The sequence below is a fragment of the Herpailurus yagouaroundi genome, unplaced genomic scaffold (assembly GCF_014898765.1).
Source record: "Herpailurus yagouaroundi ecotype Mexico unplaced genomic scaffold, PumYag 181, whole genome shotgun sequence".
NCBI lineage: Eukaryota > Metazoa > Chordata > Mammalia > Carnivora > Felidae > Herpailurus > Herpailurus yagouaroundi.
The window spans coordinates 28,049,491-28,069,657 of NW_024412412.1; the positions used below are offsets into that span (position 1 = coordinate 28,049,491).

At 41.7% G+C, this 20,167-nt stretch overlaps 1 protein-coding gene across 4 annotated transcripts in view; it reads right to left on the reverse strand.

Moving 5' to 3' along the window:
* Positions 1-11,952: 11,952 nt before the first annotated feature.
* The window catches only part of GTF2E2 (general transcription factor IIE subunit 2), an 80,469-nt gene continuing 72,254 nt past the window's right edge, over positions 11,953-20,167 (reverse strand). For 3 of the 4 annotated variants that reach the window (XM_040490167.1, XM_040490171.1, XM_040490168.1), the window contains 2 exons: positions 13,909-14,024; positions 12,155-12,656 (listed from right to left, as the gene is read on the reverse strand). In XM_040490167.1, coding sequence (XP_040346101.1) covers positions 12,540-12,656; positions 13,909-14,024 — 233 coding nt within the window. In that variant the 3' untranslated portion in view covers positions 12,155-12,539. Of the gene's footprint in view, positions 12,113-12,154; positions 12,657-13,908; positions 14,025-20,167 lie in introns of those variants that run through there. The other variant, XM_040490169.1, reaches the window with a different exon arrangement.

A 20,167-nucleotide genomic window follows, 5' to 3' on the forward strand; every position in this document is an offset into this window, starting at 1 on the left:
GGACTGTCCACCAGAAGCAGGGGCCAGGCACGCCCCCCAATGTCCCAGAGCCCCGGTAGGACCATAGGAAACCAATACACAGCCCCCCTCAGCCCACCTCGACCACCACACCAGCCAGGCAGCCTAGGAACAGAGGGCGGCTCGCCCCGAAGGAGAGTCCCTCTGCAGCCTGCCTCGGGCCACCCTGCCCTGGACGTCACCACCACGTCCGCGGCTTTTTCACAAGGGGCCTTAGGATGGGTGGACCAGCGCCCCAGTCAGCACTGTGCTGATGGCCGCAGGTGACGTGCAAGCAACAAGAATGGAGGGTATTTCCCGATCTAACGTGAGCGCCGGATACATACCCACTGACCAGTTAAACACCAGCTTCATGACAGTCTGAAAAACTGCCTTTTCTGTCACCTGGTGAGCAGGAATCCCATCATTCTTTTGGAGTTGGGAACTTGGGAGAAGAAAAACGTCTGTTCCCTCTGGTGCGTGTGCATAGCGTCCCAGGCTGCAGGCTCCTAGAACTCGGCCAGCCATCTGTTTGTTTTGTTCCCCAAACAAACAAGTGCTCCCAAACAAGTGTTCACTTGTACCACTTGTGAGCACAAGACTAGCTATCAAACTGACACCTGAAATTAAATACTAGGCCTCTGCCTCTGTGGTAAAACTGCAAATTCAAAGAAATTTGGACAAGAACCTTAACACTTACAAAATGACAGTCATATTTTCCAGGTAATCATCTCTGGGCTTCATATTCACCAGACCCAGTGCTCACATAGATGTTGGACCAGCTGGCAATCACCACCGTCATCTGTGAGTTCCCCACAAATCCGGGCATCTTTGGGTCCTGAGTCGTGTGGCATATGGAACCTTCTGGAGAATGAGGCAGGCATGTCTGACATCTTTGAATTCTGTCTCTTCACAGCCGGTATCAGGGCAACAGGAATCCACTAGCTATCTCTGAGGGCTCTGGGCTGGGTGCATGTAGCGGGAGGAACACGTTCGGATTCCCTGTGTTCCATACCACCAGGGACATGCAGATTTTGGGTAAAAGGAGCTTTCCTACCCAGTTTCCTCTTAACCTTCAACTCTAAGTCCCACACCTTCTCTTGACATCACACACTCCAACATTCTTAGAAGGCACAAGAATACTGGCCACTGGTGAAGTGTTACCTGAAACTGTAGTCAAGACACCTACACTAAAATGCTGTGATGTTGAAAAACCATATGCGGGTAGCTAACTGCTTAAGGCCCCAAATTAGGAAAAACTGAACACTGCCACGATTAAGCTCTGCTGCGGAACCTTCTAGAAGTACTGAAGTGGCAGTCATGCCTCCCTAAACTGGCCAGGATCTGTAACTGCCCCAAGTCCCCAAAGATACCAGCAATGCCACAAGAATTCCTCCTCTTCCTTTGTCCTTTTCCACAGCACCACGCACAGGTGCTATTTTCCCGCTACTTCCAGAGTCAAAACCACACTGCCTCTCGCTCTGTAAGGAAGGAAAGTGGCCCCGTCCCCGCAAATGAGAATTTACTTTGCCCATAAACATGACAGTGAGCTTTCCATCCTCCATTGCTCACACATCTCTCTTGCTTTTTAAAATCCACCTGAAGCTCTGCCCAGGCTAAGTAGCACTAAATTAGAAAATTAGGGCAGATTTTTTTTTTTTTTAATGTTTATTTCTGAGAGGGGAGGGGAGTGGCAGGGAGAGGAGATGGAATCCCCAGCAGACTCGGCACCAGGGCAGGTGCTTAAACTCAATCCAAACTTGGGGAAATGCTCACGTTACAACAATTACCTGAACAAGGACCACTTTCCCCTAAAACTAGAACACAGGCCTTGGGAGGGAGGGGCTCAGCAAGAAAGCCAAACCTGACAAAAGTCAAGTGCAAGGTAAACCTGCTGTTGGTGTTTCCGGAGCTGGTCTTGCCAAATTCAGGCTATCCTTGGCATCCTGTATTTTTACTTTTAAAAACTGCCTAAGTCTTTGCATTGGATATCTTTTGAAGTATGAGTACTGCACAGTTCCAGGTGGTTGAAAGTCACTGGGTTCTCACAAGGTCTTGCTTGAAACCACATGGTCTGAGTCCCAGGGAGCACGCAGGCCCAGCCCCCTCCCCGCGGAGCCTGTGGCAGCAGCCCACTCACTCTTGCCAGGCACCAGCCACATTTATTTCTAATTGAAGTCCTTCTGTGAAATGCTCTTCTTTCTTCTTCTTCACTATAGTCAGAAGGAAGGTCAACAGGCAATGCCAAGGCCTATTCTGGCTCTGTGTTTCCAAAGTGCACTCACTCGGGGCACCTGGCTGGCTGAGTCGGTGGAGCAGGTGACTCTTGATCTCAGGGTCACAAGTTTGAGCCCCACGTAGGGTGCACTCCCCCACCACGACACCACCGCAACAGGGCAGGGATCCCATTAGTGTAAGAAGTGACTTACAGGCCCTTGAACCTGTCCCCCCTCTGCCCACAGAACACCTAGCAGGACAAGCTCCCAAAACACACACTGGGAAAGAACGGAACGTCCTGCCCAAGGACAGCAATGCATTGATGACCAGCCATTGCCACTGTCCATACACCAGCCTTGCTGCACAGGGACAGTGCTGGTCGGCTTGCTAAGAACAATCCAAAGAAGGCTTAGGAAACCCAAAATCTTCCTGACAAATGAAACCTATAAAAACAGTGGCTACAGGGAAGAGGGGAGGTGGAGCCTCACCCCTTTTGCCTTGGAAAGTCATTAGCTGGTAGGAAAGGGGGAGTTTATAAATCCAAATGCCATAATCCCATGTCCAGAACATGTGTTCTCTGCTTGTGATTTCAAACGGCTCACAAAACGGGTCAAGGACTGCACATTCGCTGCGCCCTCCCTACGAACACTGACTGGAAACAGTGGGAGGCCCCACACTGCCTTCTTGTCGATACCCTGCTCCAGGGGTCCCAGCTCCCACCAGCATCTGGCCATGCTTCCAGGCTGTGATGGCAGCCACAGGTTCAAGGTTTACATCTTGTCCGGGCACGGCTGCATCTGTCTCAGCTATCCCCTAAGAGCTCCAGTGACTGTCATCTGTTGGAGATCAATATGGTCTTCACCATTTCACTCACCCAGCCACACCCCTTCCCAGTTGCTTTTTTTTTCCTTCCCAGTTGCTTTTTTTTTTTTTTCCTCTCCCCAGTTGCTTCTAAGCGCCCAGCAGCTGCTGCAGAAATGGGCAGAGGCAAGAATGGGACTTCAACTCTAACTTGAATTTCTGGTGGATACGTTTTTAGACACCCAGAAGCCCATGTAAAATATTTCTTCTTAGTGAGACACAACTGGGACCCTGTCACAATTTCCCACAAAGGCTGTGACCCGATCCCCCTACCACAAAAAGGGGTATATGGAGAAAATTCTCTGCTGCACAGCAGGCAAAGCGGATCAAGTCTTCACACACACAAAATGCAAGTGAATGAGGTAAAGATACCGAATTTGCACGTGTGACAATTTAGCAAAACACTGCATTTCTCTAGACCTCAATTTCCTCAGTTCTGAAATGAATTTAGACAAGAGAACAGAAATCAGTTATCAACCTGGTTTACAATACTGGTGAGCACAGGCTTGGCTAGAAAGTACTAGCAATACATACCTGGCAATAAAATATTTTACCTTGAGAATCCGGGATGAGGGCCTTCATGTCTGTCTCCCTGCCAAACAAGCTGAAGTGCTTGAGATGTCCAAAATGCATTTCCAGGCCATATCACCAAGATGGCGACATAGGTTGTTCATGACTTTGCTTCCCCTCACGAGAACAACTATACAAGGAGAAAATACCACAGAGAATTCTGGAACACAACAAAGGCAAGGCTGAAGCACCCTCCTGTACCCCGGAGACCAAGACAGACCATATCAGAAGAATAAAGGCACGACTACCCACAGACTGCACTGCCCTCCCCTAGACCTGTGGTTCCTCCAGGGGAAAAACAGCCCAGGGTGGCCATCAAGCTCCCCAGTCATGGGTCACTTCTTAGGAGCCCCAACGCCAGTGTGGCTACACGGAGATTTCAGGGGAATCTATGGAGCTTGACCAGGAGAATCTGATGATGACAGAGCAGGGAGGAAGGGCTTGCAACAACCAGCACTTGGATCTCAGCAGCCCATATTCCCACTTGCAGCACCCAAGGAGTTCTAGCGGTGGCTTTGTTGTTCATCTGCAAAAGCAAGTCAGTGACACAGTATGACCAGGGAAGTCAGTGGGGTGCAGATCTGCCTGATTTGGGTCCTCAAACGAAGAGACTTTACAGCCCTAGAGGGAGTGGAGTCATAAGCCTAGCCAATGGTGAGTGTAGCTCTCAGCCCTGCCAGACCAGAGAGCCTGGCCAGAATAGCTAGAAAGCCACGTAGCCCACAGCGCTCAGTCTGGCAGGCAGACCTCAGCAGTCTGCAGAGCAAAGCCAGTAGCCCTGTTCAGCCAGAGAACATGGCATGTGGGTTGGCTTGAGTCAAAACAACAAAGTCTTGGGGTACCTGGGTGGCTCAGTTGGTTAAACGGCTAATTCTTTATTTCAGCTCAGGTCATGATCTTACTGTTCAGGACTTCAAGGCCCATGCTGGGCTCTGGGCTGACAGCACGGAGCCTGCTTGGGATTCTCTCCCTGCTTCTCCCCCACTCACATGCACTCTAAATAAATAAATACACTTAAAAAAAGTCTTACCGGCCTTTAAGCTAGTTCTCCTGCTAAGCCTGCGCAGGGAAACTAAGTCATGGCCTCAGCCATTGCTGAATACAGCATTTAGCCCAGCCAGCCAGCCAGGGAACCTCACCAGAGCACACAGGGGGCTGTATGGACCATCCAACAGACCCGCTTACAGTAGCACTTGAACAGAGAGCACAGAGCGTGATCCCCACCTGCAGAGCAGAACCATGGGCCCCAACTAGCCAGGGAATTCAATGTTCAGCCATGCCTGATTTGGGGATGCAAACTGAGCCGTGCAGGCAGGCCCTGGGGCCTGTCCTGCTGCCCTCCCAGTGCAGAGAAGCTAATTCATAGCCCCGCCTATTGAGTACAGTACCCAGTCCTGACCATCTAGAAAGCCTGACCACAGAACCCAGGCAACCGTGGAGCCCATCCTATAGACCCACTTTGCCAGGGAACCAAGCCAGCAGTCCTACCCGACTGATCTCAGCCAGTAACACCCCCAGCACCCCTGAGCTCAGAGCCCGGGCAGTGACTTCAAGAAATAGACCTGACAGCAAGCCCTACCTGCCCAATGACATTACCAGCAGACACGTCCAGAAAACCAAACTGTCTGTGCCAAAGTAAACATGTACAGTCTTGAGACAAATGGAGATCTGTGAACTGCCAAAGAATTCCAGATATTCCTTTTGAGATGTAGTGATTACAAGAACACACAGACAACGTCAAAAAACAATCAAAGAACAAAACTGTAAGTTCAATAGTGAAATAGAAAGCGTTAAAAAAATCCTAGAACTGAAAATAAAGTGACCCCACTGAAGAACTTGAAGAACTTAAGTTTGAAAAGCAGACTCTCCCATGTAGAAGAATCAGCAAACTGGGGGAAAGGACACTAGAAATTATCCAGTCTGAGGGGCAAAAAGAAAAAAGAATGAAAAGGAGTTAGAAAACCTACAGGATTTACTGGACACAATCAAAAGAAACAATATTCACATTATGGGAATTCCAGAAGGAGAAGAGAGAGTGTATGTAAAGCAATAATGGCAAAAGACTTCCCAAACCTAGGAGAGAGATACATCCAGATCCCAAGGCCCAGAGGACCCCAAATAGGTTGAACCTGAATAGGGATACACCAAGACATGTTAAAAAAAATTGTCAAAAGTCAAAGACAGAATTTTGAAAGCAAGAGAAAAGGAAATGATTTACAAAGAACCCATATAAGACCACCGGAGGATTTCTAATCGGAAACATTTCAAGCCAGGGGAGAATAGGATGACCTATTCAAAATGTCAAAAGAAAAATAAACCTGTCAACCAAGAATTCTATACTTGGAAAAGCTGGCCTTTAGAAATGGTGAAATAAAGACTTTCCCCAAAAAACAAAAGCTGAGGGAAGTCAACACCACTAGACCTGCCTTACAAGAAATGCTAAAGGGTGTTCTTGAAAGTAAAAAGACACTAATTAACATTGAAAAACCACCATAAAGTAAAACTCACTGGTAATGGTAATATAGTCAAGGTCAGATTCTGTAACATAATAACAGTGCACAGTTCACTTAGAACTCTAGTTTAAAAGTTAAAAAATAAACAGGAAAAAGAACAATAACAATAATCTGTTATTAGTTACACAGTATTAAAAATACATAAACTTTAATATCAGTAACAAAGTGTGAGCAAGAGGAAAAGTAAAAGGTGAGGTTGAGAAATCCTATTGAAGTTATCAGGTTAAAATAAGGTGTTACAATTTTAAGATATTTTATATAAACTTTATGGCAACCACAGGGAAAAACCTATAGTAATTACACAAAGGAGCATGATAAACAAGTCAAAGCATATTGATACAAAAGACATCAAAAAAAAAAAAAAAACACACAAACAGAAGCACCTGAGTGGCTCAGTCGGTTAAGTGGCCAACTCTTGACTTTGGCTCAGGTCATGATCTCCCAGTTCGTGAGATCAAGCCCCATCGTGCTGGTTGTGGCTATTAGTGCAGAGCGTGCTTGGGATTCTCTCTCCCTCTGTCCCCTTCCCATGCTCTCAAGATAAATAAAAATTTAACAAAATAAAAATTTTGTGTCTTTAAAAAAGACACAAAAATAAAATTTGACACAAGGAATAATGGATCTATAAAACTACAAAAATGAGTCTAAAAAACTTAACAAAATAGCAACTATAAGTCTGCCCGTCAATAATTCCTTTAAGCCTAAGTGAATTCTGCAACTGATACACACAGAACACCTATTAAAAAACGAGATCCAATGAAGTGCTGTCTACGAGACATTGACTTTAGCCTTAAGGCACACACAGAATGGAGCTCCTCAGTCACTCAGTCAGCTAAGCATCCAGGTCTTATCTCAGGGTTGTGAGTTCAAGCCCCACACTGGGCTCCAGGCTGAGCATGAAGCCTACTTAAAAAAAGAAGAAAAAAAAAAAGAGAGATACACATATACAAAAAATGAAGGGATGGTGAAAGATATTTCAAGGAAATGATATGAAAAAAAAAAAGAAAAAGCAAGAGTAGCTGCACATTTATCAGACAAAATAGGCTTATAAAATTGGTAAAAGAGTGTCTGGGTGGCTCATTTGGTTAAGTGTCCAACTCTTGATTTTGGCTCAGGTCATGATCTCATGGTTTGTGAGTTCAAGCCCCGGGTCAGGCTCTGCACTGACAGTGTGGAGTCTGATTGAGATTCTCTCTCTCTCAAAATAAATAAATAAAATTTTCTTAAATGATAAAAAGATACAAAGATCATCATATATTGATAAGAGGGTCAATTCTTCAAGAAGATCTGACAGTTATAAATACTTATGCACCAATATCAGAATATCTAAATATATAGAGCAAAAACTAACAGAGCTAAAAGGAAAAATAAAGTGAAACATTAGTAGCTGGGGGCTTTAATACCCCACTCAACATGGATGGATCATCCAAAGAACCAGCAGGAAACAGCAGATCTGAACAATACTTACAAATTGGCCTAACAAACATATACAGAACATTCTCAGGCACGCATGAACATTTTCTAGGATAACCCATATGGTAAGCCAAAAATTAAGTCTCAGGACATTTCATTTAACAAGGTTAAAATCATGCCAAGTATGTTCTCTGACCACAATGGTATGAAACCAGAAATTAATAAAAGAAGGAAAACTGGAAAATTCACAAATATATAGAAATTAAACACTCTCCTGAACCACCAATGGATCAAAGAAGAAATTAAACAGGAAATTAAAAAGTATCTTGAGACAAAAATGCAAACACAATCTACCAAAACTTGAGATGCAGCAAAAGCAGTTCTTAAACGAAGTTCAGAGCAATAAACACCTTTAGACAAAACGTTAAGACTGCAAATAACTCCAAGCATTAAGGAACTAGAAGAAGAACTCAGCCAAAAGTGAACAGGAGGAAAGATATAATAAAGATTAGACCAAAAAGAAATATGATACAGAACAGATAAACAATAGAAAAGAGGAGTCAAAGAGATGGTTCTTTGAAAAGATAAAATTGACATTTTGCTAGACTAACCAAGAAAAAGAGAGGATCCAAATCAACACAATTATAAATGAGAAAGGAAACATTACAACAAATACCACAGAAATACAGAGGATAAGAGGCTCTTATGAACTGTATACCAACAAACTAGACAACCTAGAAGAAATGGAAAATAAGTTTTTGTTTAAGCTCTATGCTCAACATGGGGCTTGAACTCACTACCTCAAGATCAAGAGTCACATGTTCCACTGAGCCAGTCAGGTACCCCAAAATGGAAAACTTAAAAAAAAATTTTTGTTATTAAAATGTTTTTATTATTTATTTTTGAGAGAAAGCACAAGTGGGAGAGGGGCAGAAAGAGAGGGAGACACAAAATCAGAAGCAGGCTCCAGGCTCAGAGCTGTCAGTACAGAGCCCAACACAGGGTTTGAACTCGTGAACTGTGAGATCATGACCTGAGCCAAAGTCAGATGCTCAATAGACTGAGCCACCCAGGTGCCCCAGGAATACAACCTACCAACAGAATACAACCTACTAAGTCTAAATCTGGAATAAGCAGAAAATCTAAACAGACCAATTACTAGTAGGAAACTGAATAAGCAATCAAAAATCCCCCAAAAAAGAAAACCCAGGACCCAGGATGGCTTCAAGTTGAATTTCACCAAACATTTAAAGAATTAATGCCAATGCTTCTCAAACTTCCAAAAACTCAAAGAGAACATCCCAAAATCATTTTACAAGGCTAGCATTTCAATGGTACCAAAGCCAAAAAGAACACTACTAGAAATAACTGCAGGCCAATATCCCTGATGAACACAGACGCAAAAAAATCTCAATAAAATACTGGCAAACCAAATTTGACAACACATTAAATAGACCTTTCATAACGATCAAGCGGGATTTATCCTTAGGATGCCACAACACTTTAACGTATGCAAATCAATCAATGTGATACACCATATCAACAGAATGATCTAAAAAATATCAATACAGAAAAAGCATTTAACAAAATTCAACATCCATTTATGATAAAAACTCAACAAATCAGATACAGAAGGAACATACCAACATGATAAAGGCCATATACGACAAGCCTACAGCTAACATAATATTTAATAGTGAAAGGTTAAAAGCTTTCCCTTTAGACCAGGAACAAGACAAGGGTGCCCAATCTCACCACTCCTACTCAACATAGTACTGGCAGTGCTAGCCAGAGCAATCAGGCAAGAAAAATAAAAGGCATCAGAACTGGAAAGGAAGTAAAACTGTCTCTATTTGCAGATGACATGATTTTAAATAAAGAAAATCCTAAAGACTCCACCAAAAAATTGCTGGATCTAATCAACAAATTCGGTAAAGTTGCAGGATACAAAATTAACATGCGAAAAACAGCAGCTTTCCTATACACTAACAGATTCGATGCAATCCTTATCAAGATTCCAATGGCATTTTCTACTGAGGCAGAAAAAACACTCCTAAAATTTATATGGAGCCACAAAAGACCCCAAATAGCTAGAGCAATCCTGAGAAAAAACAACAAAGTCAGAGGCATCACACTTCCTGATTTCAAGCTACACTATAATGCTATAGTAATTAAAACAGTATCAAATAGTATCAACTAGTATTTGACAAGGGAGCCAAGAACAGTCAATAAAGAAGAGTCTCTTCAGAAAATGGTGCTGGAAAAATTGGACATTCATACATATAAGAATGAAACTAGACCTCAATATTATACCACTCCCAGAAATTAACTCAAAATGGATTAAAGACTTAAATATAAGAGTGGAAACCATAAAACTCCTAGAAGAAAAGATAGGAAAAAAGTTCCTTGACATGGGTAGATGATGATCTTTTGAATACTACACACAAGCAACAAAATTAGAAATAAACAAATGGGACTCTCTCTCTCTCTCTCTCTCTCTCTCTCTCTCTCTATATATATATATATAAAATATTGAGGTTCCTCAAAAAAAGTAAAAAACAGAATTACCATGTAATCTAGCAATCCCACTTCTGGGAGTACATCCAAAGTAAAACAAACAAACAAACAAAAAACTATATGGAAGAGCTGTCTGCATCTCCATGGAAACAACCTAAGTTTCTATCAACAGAGAAGTGAATAAAAATTGTGGATGGAATGAAATAATATTAACGGAATACTATTCAGCCGTAATAAGGATGAAATCTGCCATTTGAAACATCGATGAAGCTTGACAGCATTATGCTAAGTGAAGTATGACAGGTAAACAAAGGCAAATTCTATGTGATCTCACTTATATGTGAAACCAAACGAATAAAATCTCAAAGGCAAAGAGATCAGTCTTGTGGTTATCACAGGCAGGAGTCAGGCAGAGGAAATTGGATGGAGGTGGTGAAAAGGTACAAACTTCCAGTTTCAAGATAAGTATTGGGATGTGATATACTACAGTTAACACTGCTGTATGGTATATATGAAAGGTATATGATATATATTAAGAGTAAATCTAAGAGTTCTCACCACAAGGAAAAATAATTTGTTTCTATTTTTTTGTATCTATATGAGATGGTGGATATTATCTCTTGTGGTTATTTCATAATATATGTAAGTCAAGTCATTATACTGTACACCTTAAACTCATGCTTTATGTCAGTTACATCTCAATAAGACTGGAAAATAAAACCGGCTGATGCATATAGACCACAAAAAAGTAGGTATACTTGGAGATAAGCTTGCACCAGAATTTTCACAAGAAAACTAGTTTTGTGTCATAAGACATTTAATGTTTGAAAAGTTTCTCCTTACTGGCAAAACCACCCATGCACACCCCCCCCCCCCCCCCGCCCAAAAAAAAAAGAACTGAAACAAAGGCATGTTGAGTTTCCCATGTTCTAAATTACCATGGGGAGGGGCACCTGGGTGGTTCAGTTGGGTAAGCGTCCAACTCTTGATTTCAGCTCAGGTCATGATCTCAGTGTCAGGCTCTGCGTTGACAGTGCAAAGCCTGCTTGGGGTTCTCTCTCTCTCTCACCTTCTCCTGCGTGCTCTCTCTCAAAAACAAAAAAATAAGCTTTTAAATAAACAAGTAAATTACCATGGGGAGCCTTAGTTTTACATCTTCTGGGGCCATGTTTTGGGGCTGGCACGTAAGAAAGACGTAAGCAGTAAGAGGACTATGTAAATGGATGAGAAATAAATAGAAAGGATAAAAATTAAAACAGAAAAAAACCCCTCATCATCTGCACAGAGTGCTTGCCACTCTGGGTTTGCCATCACACCTTTTTTGAGAGCACTGAACCTGATTTTTATAATCCACCGCAATTTCAATTTATGATATGCAGACTGTATGGAGCAACCCTAAAGACTCCCACACCATATAACAAGCAGAGGGAAGGAAACAGGTAGTCCGCCACTGAAGGCTGGAACAACCACGAAGACTTCCTATAAATTACCATAACTGTTACGAACCCATGGATTAGATAACGGCTCTCATGAGCTCGGCCAGTGACAGGGAGAGGAGATAGAGGGAGCCTCCCCCCGAAAAACACCATGGTCAGATCCGATGAGGAGGAGCGGGACAGGGTAGGTTGGCCAGAAGACTCGATCCACCTTCGATGGAGATGGCATGAGCCCATGACTTGCAAAATCCAAGAAGCTAAATACTGACTTATGCCGGCTCCGCAATGACAGTGCGGGGCCTGCTTGCGATTCTCTGTCCTTCTCCCTCTGCCCCTCCCCCACTCTTACACACGCATGCGTGTTCTCTTTCAAAATAAACTTTAAAAAAAGCAAATAACACTGACTTATGCTCATAAAACATTAAAAATCACATGCAGTGTATCTTTGTCACATTTGCTAACAAAGGGGACACAGTGTGTTCCAATTGTGAAATCCGTGTGTTCAGCACCACAGCACAGATGACAGCGTCCGACAAGGTCCCAAACAGGCATCCTGTGGGAGTGAAAGGCCGGAGCTGCCGTCTGCCACTGCCAAGAACAGAAAGAATACAAACTGAATCCACGAACATCTTCGAGTTCCTTCTACAGTGATTTTATTATAAATATGTCCTTTCGGAACAAACAAAATTGCATTCAAGACTATCTGCAAACTTGTTCTAAAGGAAGAAAAATGGAACCAGGAACCACTTAGAAAGAGAGATAAGTAGCAAAGACACTTGCATGCCATGCTAAGCGCCTTTCCCCGGAAGTAACAGAAGGTTAACAGGGAATATCACATTAGCCCATTCAATTAAAATACGCTTGGAGTTTGGTAATTTGCTCTTGTTCTGTAAACTGAACTGCTCCTCTCCTCAGTCCTAAGAAATAGAATGGGAAGACAGTCTTCAGAGCCCAGCATCAACAAGAAAGACCTTGACATGGTACTGAACTCTTTGCTCACAAATAAAACTGTTGGCTATTTGCTAGGAGCAATGTCCGAGTAGTCCTTCAGCACTCCAGCCAGATGTTCATTGTGGGTCTTAAACCGTCGCTTTTTCTGTGAAGCAGGTTTTTTCCTTCTCTGAATAGGGGCCTACAAGAAAAGTAAAAACAGATACAGATATTCAGAGCAGCAGAATGGTGAGGATTTACTAATGACACTCAAACCAGCAGCAAAGAAACCTTTTTCCTGCTCAGTGGCCCAGCCTCCCATACCAATCCCCAGCACAACGGAGCATGTGTTATGGTGCTGTGCACACCCCCATTGAGACTACCTTACCACAACTATTCTCCACACTAAGTGGATTAAAAAAGAGACAGTAAAGCTCTTTGTTTTTCATCTCTATCATTAGGTTTAAGTATATCCAATAAAAAAAGGATCTGAAATATGGCAAAATTGGGGAGTGGACGGGCACACAAAGAATTGTTAAATAGTATTCTCCATTCTTTTCTGTACATTTGAAATTTAAAATCACACGATTAAAAAAACCCCACAAAGCAATGATAGGAAAAAATACCTCATAAAATGCTGCAACCACACTAATTCACGGAGATCACTGGGCAATAAATCCTGCCTTTTAAGGAGTCTTAAAAACTCACTGCATAAAACATACACACACACAATCACAAAGAAGGCGAGCTACAAAGACTGACGGTACACCTGGGAAAGGGGAGGAGCAGAGCAGCTACAGTCTAGGGTGTTGGTGAATTATTCCCCTGACTGGGTTTGTCCTTGGACTACAGACAACTGGTTAGCTGGTACAAGGCAATTAGATCACAAGTCATCTTTCAATTACAAATCCCTCCTCTGATCAAGCTTTGAGACTAAGAGATAGTATCTGGTTCCTAAGGAATCTGAAAGTCAGCAAGGACAATTCAATGTGATCAGGGCTAAGGCAGAGCCAGGTGCCAAGACCACAGGGCTCATGGAGCAAGGGGAGGGGAGCACAATTAAGGTCTTAAAGGCCAAGATGATGAAGCAAGCTCCTTTTAGAAACTGGGAGGGCAACACGTGGGCACTAGAAAACATTCAGTATGACTTGACTTACAAGCAGTCACTGCTAGCACAAGGGCTGGAGGCGTAATGAGGAAAGCTCTCACATGGCTGGGTAGCAGCACCAGGGGGCAGATGTGGGGGCACCAGAGGGCAGAGAGCACCTGTGGCCCTCAATACACCGGACATAATCGGGCTTGCATCTAAGATCACTGATTAGGACGCTGAGAAAAAACTGGAAGGGAGAACTGATTACCAGTTCTTCGGAGAGAACAGAGAGCAGGCTCACAGTTCAAAGAACAGAGGATTATGTTTTCAGGTTTTGGGGTTTTTTTCCCAGGAGACTACTTACCACTTTCTTTGGTCCAGATTCCTGCATGGAAGAAATACCCTGTCGCTTCAGATATTCTTCAATTTTCTCCTCATCCATTGAATCTACGGTGACACTCCTCCAAAGTTTCTGAAACTCTGCCAACAAGATAGTAGTTATTTTACAGCAGATATTTACAAGCTATAGCATCTGTGATAGAAAGCCAGGCCTAGATAGGATCTCCTCTGGTCTAAATTAGCACATCTAAGATTTCATTATAAAAACAAAGGAAGTGAGGGGGCCTGGGTGGCTCAGTCCGGTTAAGGACTTAATCTCAGGGTCCTGAGTTTGAGCCCCCAAGTCGGGCTCCACGCTGGGTGTGGAGCCTACTTAAAACAACAACAAAGGAAGACAAAAACACTCAAGTGCTGGACAGTGAGTAGCAGACTGGGAACACAGACTGGCCAGAATAGTAGTGTTCTATTCTTAGTCTAGTAAATGAAGGGCCATGTCATTGAGAATTCCCTGCTTTCCTGAGGAAGAGCAGTTGACACTTAGTCCAAAAATCAGTTCTCTCCAGTGAAATAATTCAAAATTCCTGATCATTCTCTGAGCTCTGTATACTCCATTTCCTTTCCCTCTCAGCAAAAACAAACAAGAAGGGAGATAGGGAACCAAAGTTTTATATGGGGATAAGGAGTTATAAAAGTTTATTAACAGAAGAAATTTTTGAAACTAAATACCTAGAGATGGGTGACTAAGAGGTCATAAAGACTTAACAGAGTTTGGGGCAGTTATTTTATAGAATGGCCCTCAATTGGGGGTTGTCTGATCTTTTCTTCACGATTAAATTGAGGTAGTGCATTTTTGGCAAGAATATCACAGAAATGATGCTGTGCCCTTCTCAGTGCAAAGCGTCCATGATGTCAGTGTCTATTACTGAGGCTGAAACTGATCGCTGGTTAAGCTGGTATTGTCAGAGTTCTCCACCATGAAGCTATTATTTTTCCTTTTGTAATTAATAAGGACCTTATGGGGAAATCTACTGAGACTAAGCAAACACTCTGTTTCTCATCATAGTTTTTGCTAACTTTAGCATCCACAGACAGCTCCTGCCTACAATTATTACTTGTGGGTTTGCCTAATGGCAAATTATTTCCATCATTCCTTCCAGATGTGTAAATTAGGATTCTACTATAAGGAAGGACTATTTTTCCTCCATTTGTCCAGTTGTTTATTTGATGTAGTATGGACTCATGGATACTTATTTCATGGATTACAATTGATTACTATCATTATTTTGTTGTTCAAACATGCTGGCTTTGGTCACTGAGATCCCCTTCAAATTGTTCCTGTATCTTTTTTACTTCACTTTTTATTCTTTGGTAATTTTGTTTGTTTTGTTGAGCACTTATTTTCAGGTACCAAAAGATGTTCCAAGCTCATCTTGTATTTCCCCAAACTTGAAATCAACCAATTCATCAAGGAGTCCTGACTGCCTTTATTGGAGAATGCTGTTTAGAAACCAAAATCTGGGGGCGGGCCTAGGTGGCTCAGTTGGTTAGGTATCTGACTCTTGATTTTGGTTCAGGTCATGCTCTCACGGTCCATGGGATCAAGCCCCATATCACGCTCTGTACTCAAAGTGCAGAGCCTGCTTGGGATTCTCTGTCTCTTCCTCTCTCTCTGCCACTCCCCCACTCACGTGCACATATGCACTCTCTCTCAAAATAAACATTTTTTTTAAATGCTTAATAAAAAAAAAAAAATCTGGGCACTGTTTTCTTTTTCGGTCAGGATTTTCTTCTCTTTTTTCCCTCAATAATAGCAAATGATTAGGGGATTCTGAATTTAAAGGCAGATGATGGGTTTCAGCAGAGGACCTCCAAGTATCATGAAAGTCAGGCATGCTCTAACTATAAAGGTAAATAAAACAGGAACAGATTTAGAAATCTTGTAACAAGGAAAAAAACAGGCTAGAATTTATAAACTCAGATTGGAGCTTCTGAACTGAAGAAATCCCTGTCCCACTCGAACTAAGAATGAAAACTGTGTAACAGAAAGTACGCCAGGGAAGGAAAGGAAATAAGCAAACTCGGTAAAGAGGTTTTACCAAATAATGCATTCACATCTGGGCTATACCGAGACCTTCCCTGTGAAATGCAAACTCAGCAGAATTGTACAGCACACAGCCTGGGAGCCAGACAGCCTGAATGTGAATCCAGTCATTCCATTTACTACGTAACACGGGGCAAGTCACTTAACCTCTCTGCCTCAGTTTCCTGATCTGCAAACAGGGATGATAATAATACCTGTCTCACAGAGTTGTGCATATTAAATGAGCTAATGTATGTATTGCCTGCAAAGAAAAAAGCACTTATCTATACCTGTTACAGTTATCATCATCCAACATCTATCATCTCTTATTTCTAGGTGCTAACACCACTAAATGAAAGTGGTATAAAATACCTAAGAAAAGGACGGGCTAACAGATATGGGATGATCTCATTTACATAGAAAAAACTAAAATTCTAAAAATTTATTTAAAGACAGAAAGTACACACATATGAAATGAATCATAAAGGTCTGGAAAAACACACACCAAGGTATATCCCCAGGCAGGAACAAATAGTTTGCTTGGTGGATTTCCACTTTTGTGCTATACTATTGTTGAAAAAAAATTTTAACATGCTGAGGTACTTACATATTACTAGTAAATTTTCTTAAATACGTCACAACCTAAGAATAAGGAGGATTATGCTTACTATAATTAAAACACATTGCTTTTTCTTACATCCAAATTAGACCTCGGGCTCTAAGAGTACTTGAGTTAAGGTGTGCCGTTGCCATTAAAAAATGGAGCACAGGGGTACCTGAGTAACTCAGTTGGTTGAGTGTCCGACTTCGGCTCAGGTCACGATCTCGTGGTCTGTGAGTTCAAGCCCCACATCAGGCTCTGTGCTGACAGCCTAGAGCCTGGATCCTGCTTCAGATTCTGTGTCTCCTCCTCTCTCTCTCTGCCCCTCCCCTGCTCGCACTCTGTCTCCCTCTCTCTCTCAAAAATAAATACACATTAAAAAAAATAAAAATTAAAAAAAATTTTAAAAGGAACAGATTCTCATATAGCAATGTACTACATCTTCCTGCATTTTCCTTGTATATTAAGATGCTTCCTTTTTCCTCACAAGTATTATTATCCATTTTGCACCTCTAAATACAAGGACATTTCTCAATTCACCTCACCCTCTAAAATACTAATCCTAAATTTTTGACATTATTAAATGATTTCTCTTGTGTGTGACAGAAAAATGCTTCCCCTCAAAATGTCTACATCTCAAACCCCAGAACCTGTGAATGTATTACCTTATATAGCAAAAGGGACTTTGAAGATAGGATTAAAAATCTGGACATGGGGAGATTACCCAGTATTATCTTGGTGGGCCCAATGTAATCAAAGGATCCGTATCAGGGAAAGAGAGAAGTAGGAGAGTCACTGGAGATGTGACAGTAGGAGACACCAGAAGGACTAAGGGCCGTGAGCCAAGAAATCCAGGCTCCTCTACAAGTTGGAAAAGGGAATGAAACAAATTCTCCCTGAGAATCTCCAGAAGGAAGGCAGCCTTTGCTCACCCAGTTTAGACATCAAACTTCCAGAACAGAAAGTAAATGAATAACTTTGTGTTGTTTTAAGCCACCAAATTCATGGTAATTTGTCACAGCAGCAATAGAAAACTAATATACATGGCTTTAGATTCTTCTTATTTAAAAAGTATGATTTAAAGGGCGCATGGGTGGCTCAGTCAGTCAAAGAGTCCAACTCTTGATCTCGGCTCTGGTCATGATTTCAGGGTTCGTAAGATGGAGCCCCGAATCGGATGCTGCACTGACAGCGCACAGCCTGCTTGGGATCCTCTTTCTTTCTCTCTGCCCTTCCTCCTGCTCTCACACATGTGCATGCGTGCACACTATCTCTCTCAAAATAAGCATTTTTTAAAGTATAATTTAAGCAGATGAGGTTATATAAACAATTAATATTTCCTTCTCAGCACTCCAACAAATACTTGTTGAGAACTGTCACTAACATGGTGTTACATGCTGGACATCTGTAAAGAATACACACGGTTTGTGTGGCAGTGCGACCGGGCAGAAAAGGCAGACTGTGGTTGGGAAGGATGAAAAAAACTTGGCAGTATTTCATGTTCTTAGTGATCCTACACAAATACAACCCTGAACAACGGCACTTTTTACTCAGGGTAAAGTGACACGAGCGCAAACAGCAAAGAAAAGTAGCCTTGAGGTAACTCTGAAAACTGCTTTGCGATGGGAGAAACACCACCCTCAAAGGGAAACATACTTTTGAGTAACTACTTTTTAATCTTCCTTTTATTAAGGTATAATTTATATAGAACCAAATTTACACGTTTTGGTGTACAGTTCCTGAAGTTTTAGCAAACATACAAGTCATGTGAACACCATCACAGAAACAATATAAGAACAATTCCATGAGTGCAAAAAACATCCCTGTGCTCCAAAGTCAACCCCTCTACCCACCCTAAGCCCCTGGCAACCACGATTATCTGTTCCTATAGTTTTATTTCCCAAGAATATCATAAATGTGTCATATAACTACAATAAGACAATATGCAGCCTTTTGAATTCTGACTTCCTTCCCTAAGCATGACACTGAGATTTATCCACACTACTGGGCATGTCAATACCTTTGTTCCTTTTTGTTGCTGAGCTGTATTCCACTGCAAGCATGTACCACACTTGGAGGCAATTAAGGGACAGTTGAAGGCCATCTGAGTTATTTCCAGGTTTGGGCACTTAAGAATAGAGTTGATATTTATAAATGCATATGGATTTTGAGTGAATGTGGGTAAAAATCTAAGAGTAGGATGGCTGAGTCCCACCATAATATATATTACGATGTAGTAATAAACATTTAACTTTCCAAAGAATATCTTTGGAACCACACTACACATTATGCAAAAATTAATTCAAATCATCCAAGACCTAAATGTAAGAGTTAAAACTGTAACCCTTAGAAATAAAAACAGGAGAATACATTTTTGTGATTACGCAGTGTTTTCTTAGGACGCTAAAAGCACAAGCAACAAAAGACAAACAGATAAACTATACTTCATCCAAATTAAAAACTTTTATACCTCAAAGGACACTATCAAGGAAGTGAAAAGACAACCCACTGAATGGAAGAAAATATTCAGAAAGCATGTATCTTATTAGAGACTTGTATCCAGAATAAAGAGCTCTATAAATAAAAAAATTTTTAAAAACCACCTAACCTTTAAAATGGACAAAGAATTTGAATAAACATTTCTCAAAAGGAAATAGATAAATGACCACTAAGCACATGAAAAGATGCTCAACACCATTAGTCACTAGGGAAATGTAAATCAAAACCACAATAAGATACCACTCATTTCACACCAGAAAGATAGCTAAAATCAAAGTGTTGGCATGGATGTGGGGAAGCTGGAACCCCCAAACATTGGTGGTGTGAATATAAAGTGATGTAGCCAACTCTGCAAAAGCAGCCTGGCAATTCTTCAAAAAGTTAAAGAATTACCACATCCCACTCCTAGGTATAGATTTAAGAGAAATGAAAACAAGTCCACACAAAAACTTGGACACAAATGTTCATAGTAGCATTATTCATAAAAGCCAAAAAGTAGAAACAATTCAACTGTGCATCAGCGGAGGAAAGGATAAATGAATGTGGTATATCCATACAAAGTTTTGTTTTGTTTTGTTTTGTTTTTTAGTTTATTTACTTTTAAAGAGACAGAGCACAAGTAGGGGAGGGACAGAGAGAGAATCCCAAGCAGCCTCTGCACTGCCAGCTGTGAAGACAGACATGGGGCTCAAACCCATGAAACACAAGATCATGACTTGAGCCAAAACCAAGAGTTGGATGCTCGACTGGCTGAGCTATCCAGGTGCCCCAAAGTAATATTCTTTTTTAGCATAAGCATTTAATGCTTTATATTTCCCTTTAACCACTGCGGTAGCTGCAGCCCAGAATTTTGATATTGTTTCATTTATTTCAACATTTTTTTCCGCTTTCCTTGTGATTTCCTCCTTGAACCATGAATTATTTCAACGTGTTATTTAATGTCCAAATAGTTTGGAGAATTTCCAAATATATCCCTAATTTCCAGTATAATTCCATAATGGTCCAAGCACATCCTTTGTATGCTTTCAGTTCTTTTAAGTTCATTAAGGTTTTGTGGCTCAGAATACCATCTGTTTTGGTGACTATCTCAAGTGCACTGGAAAA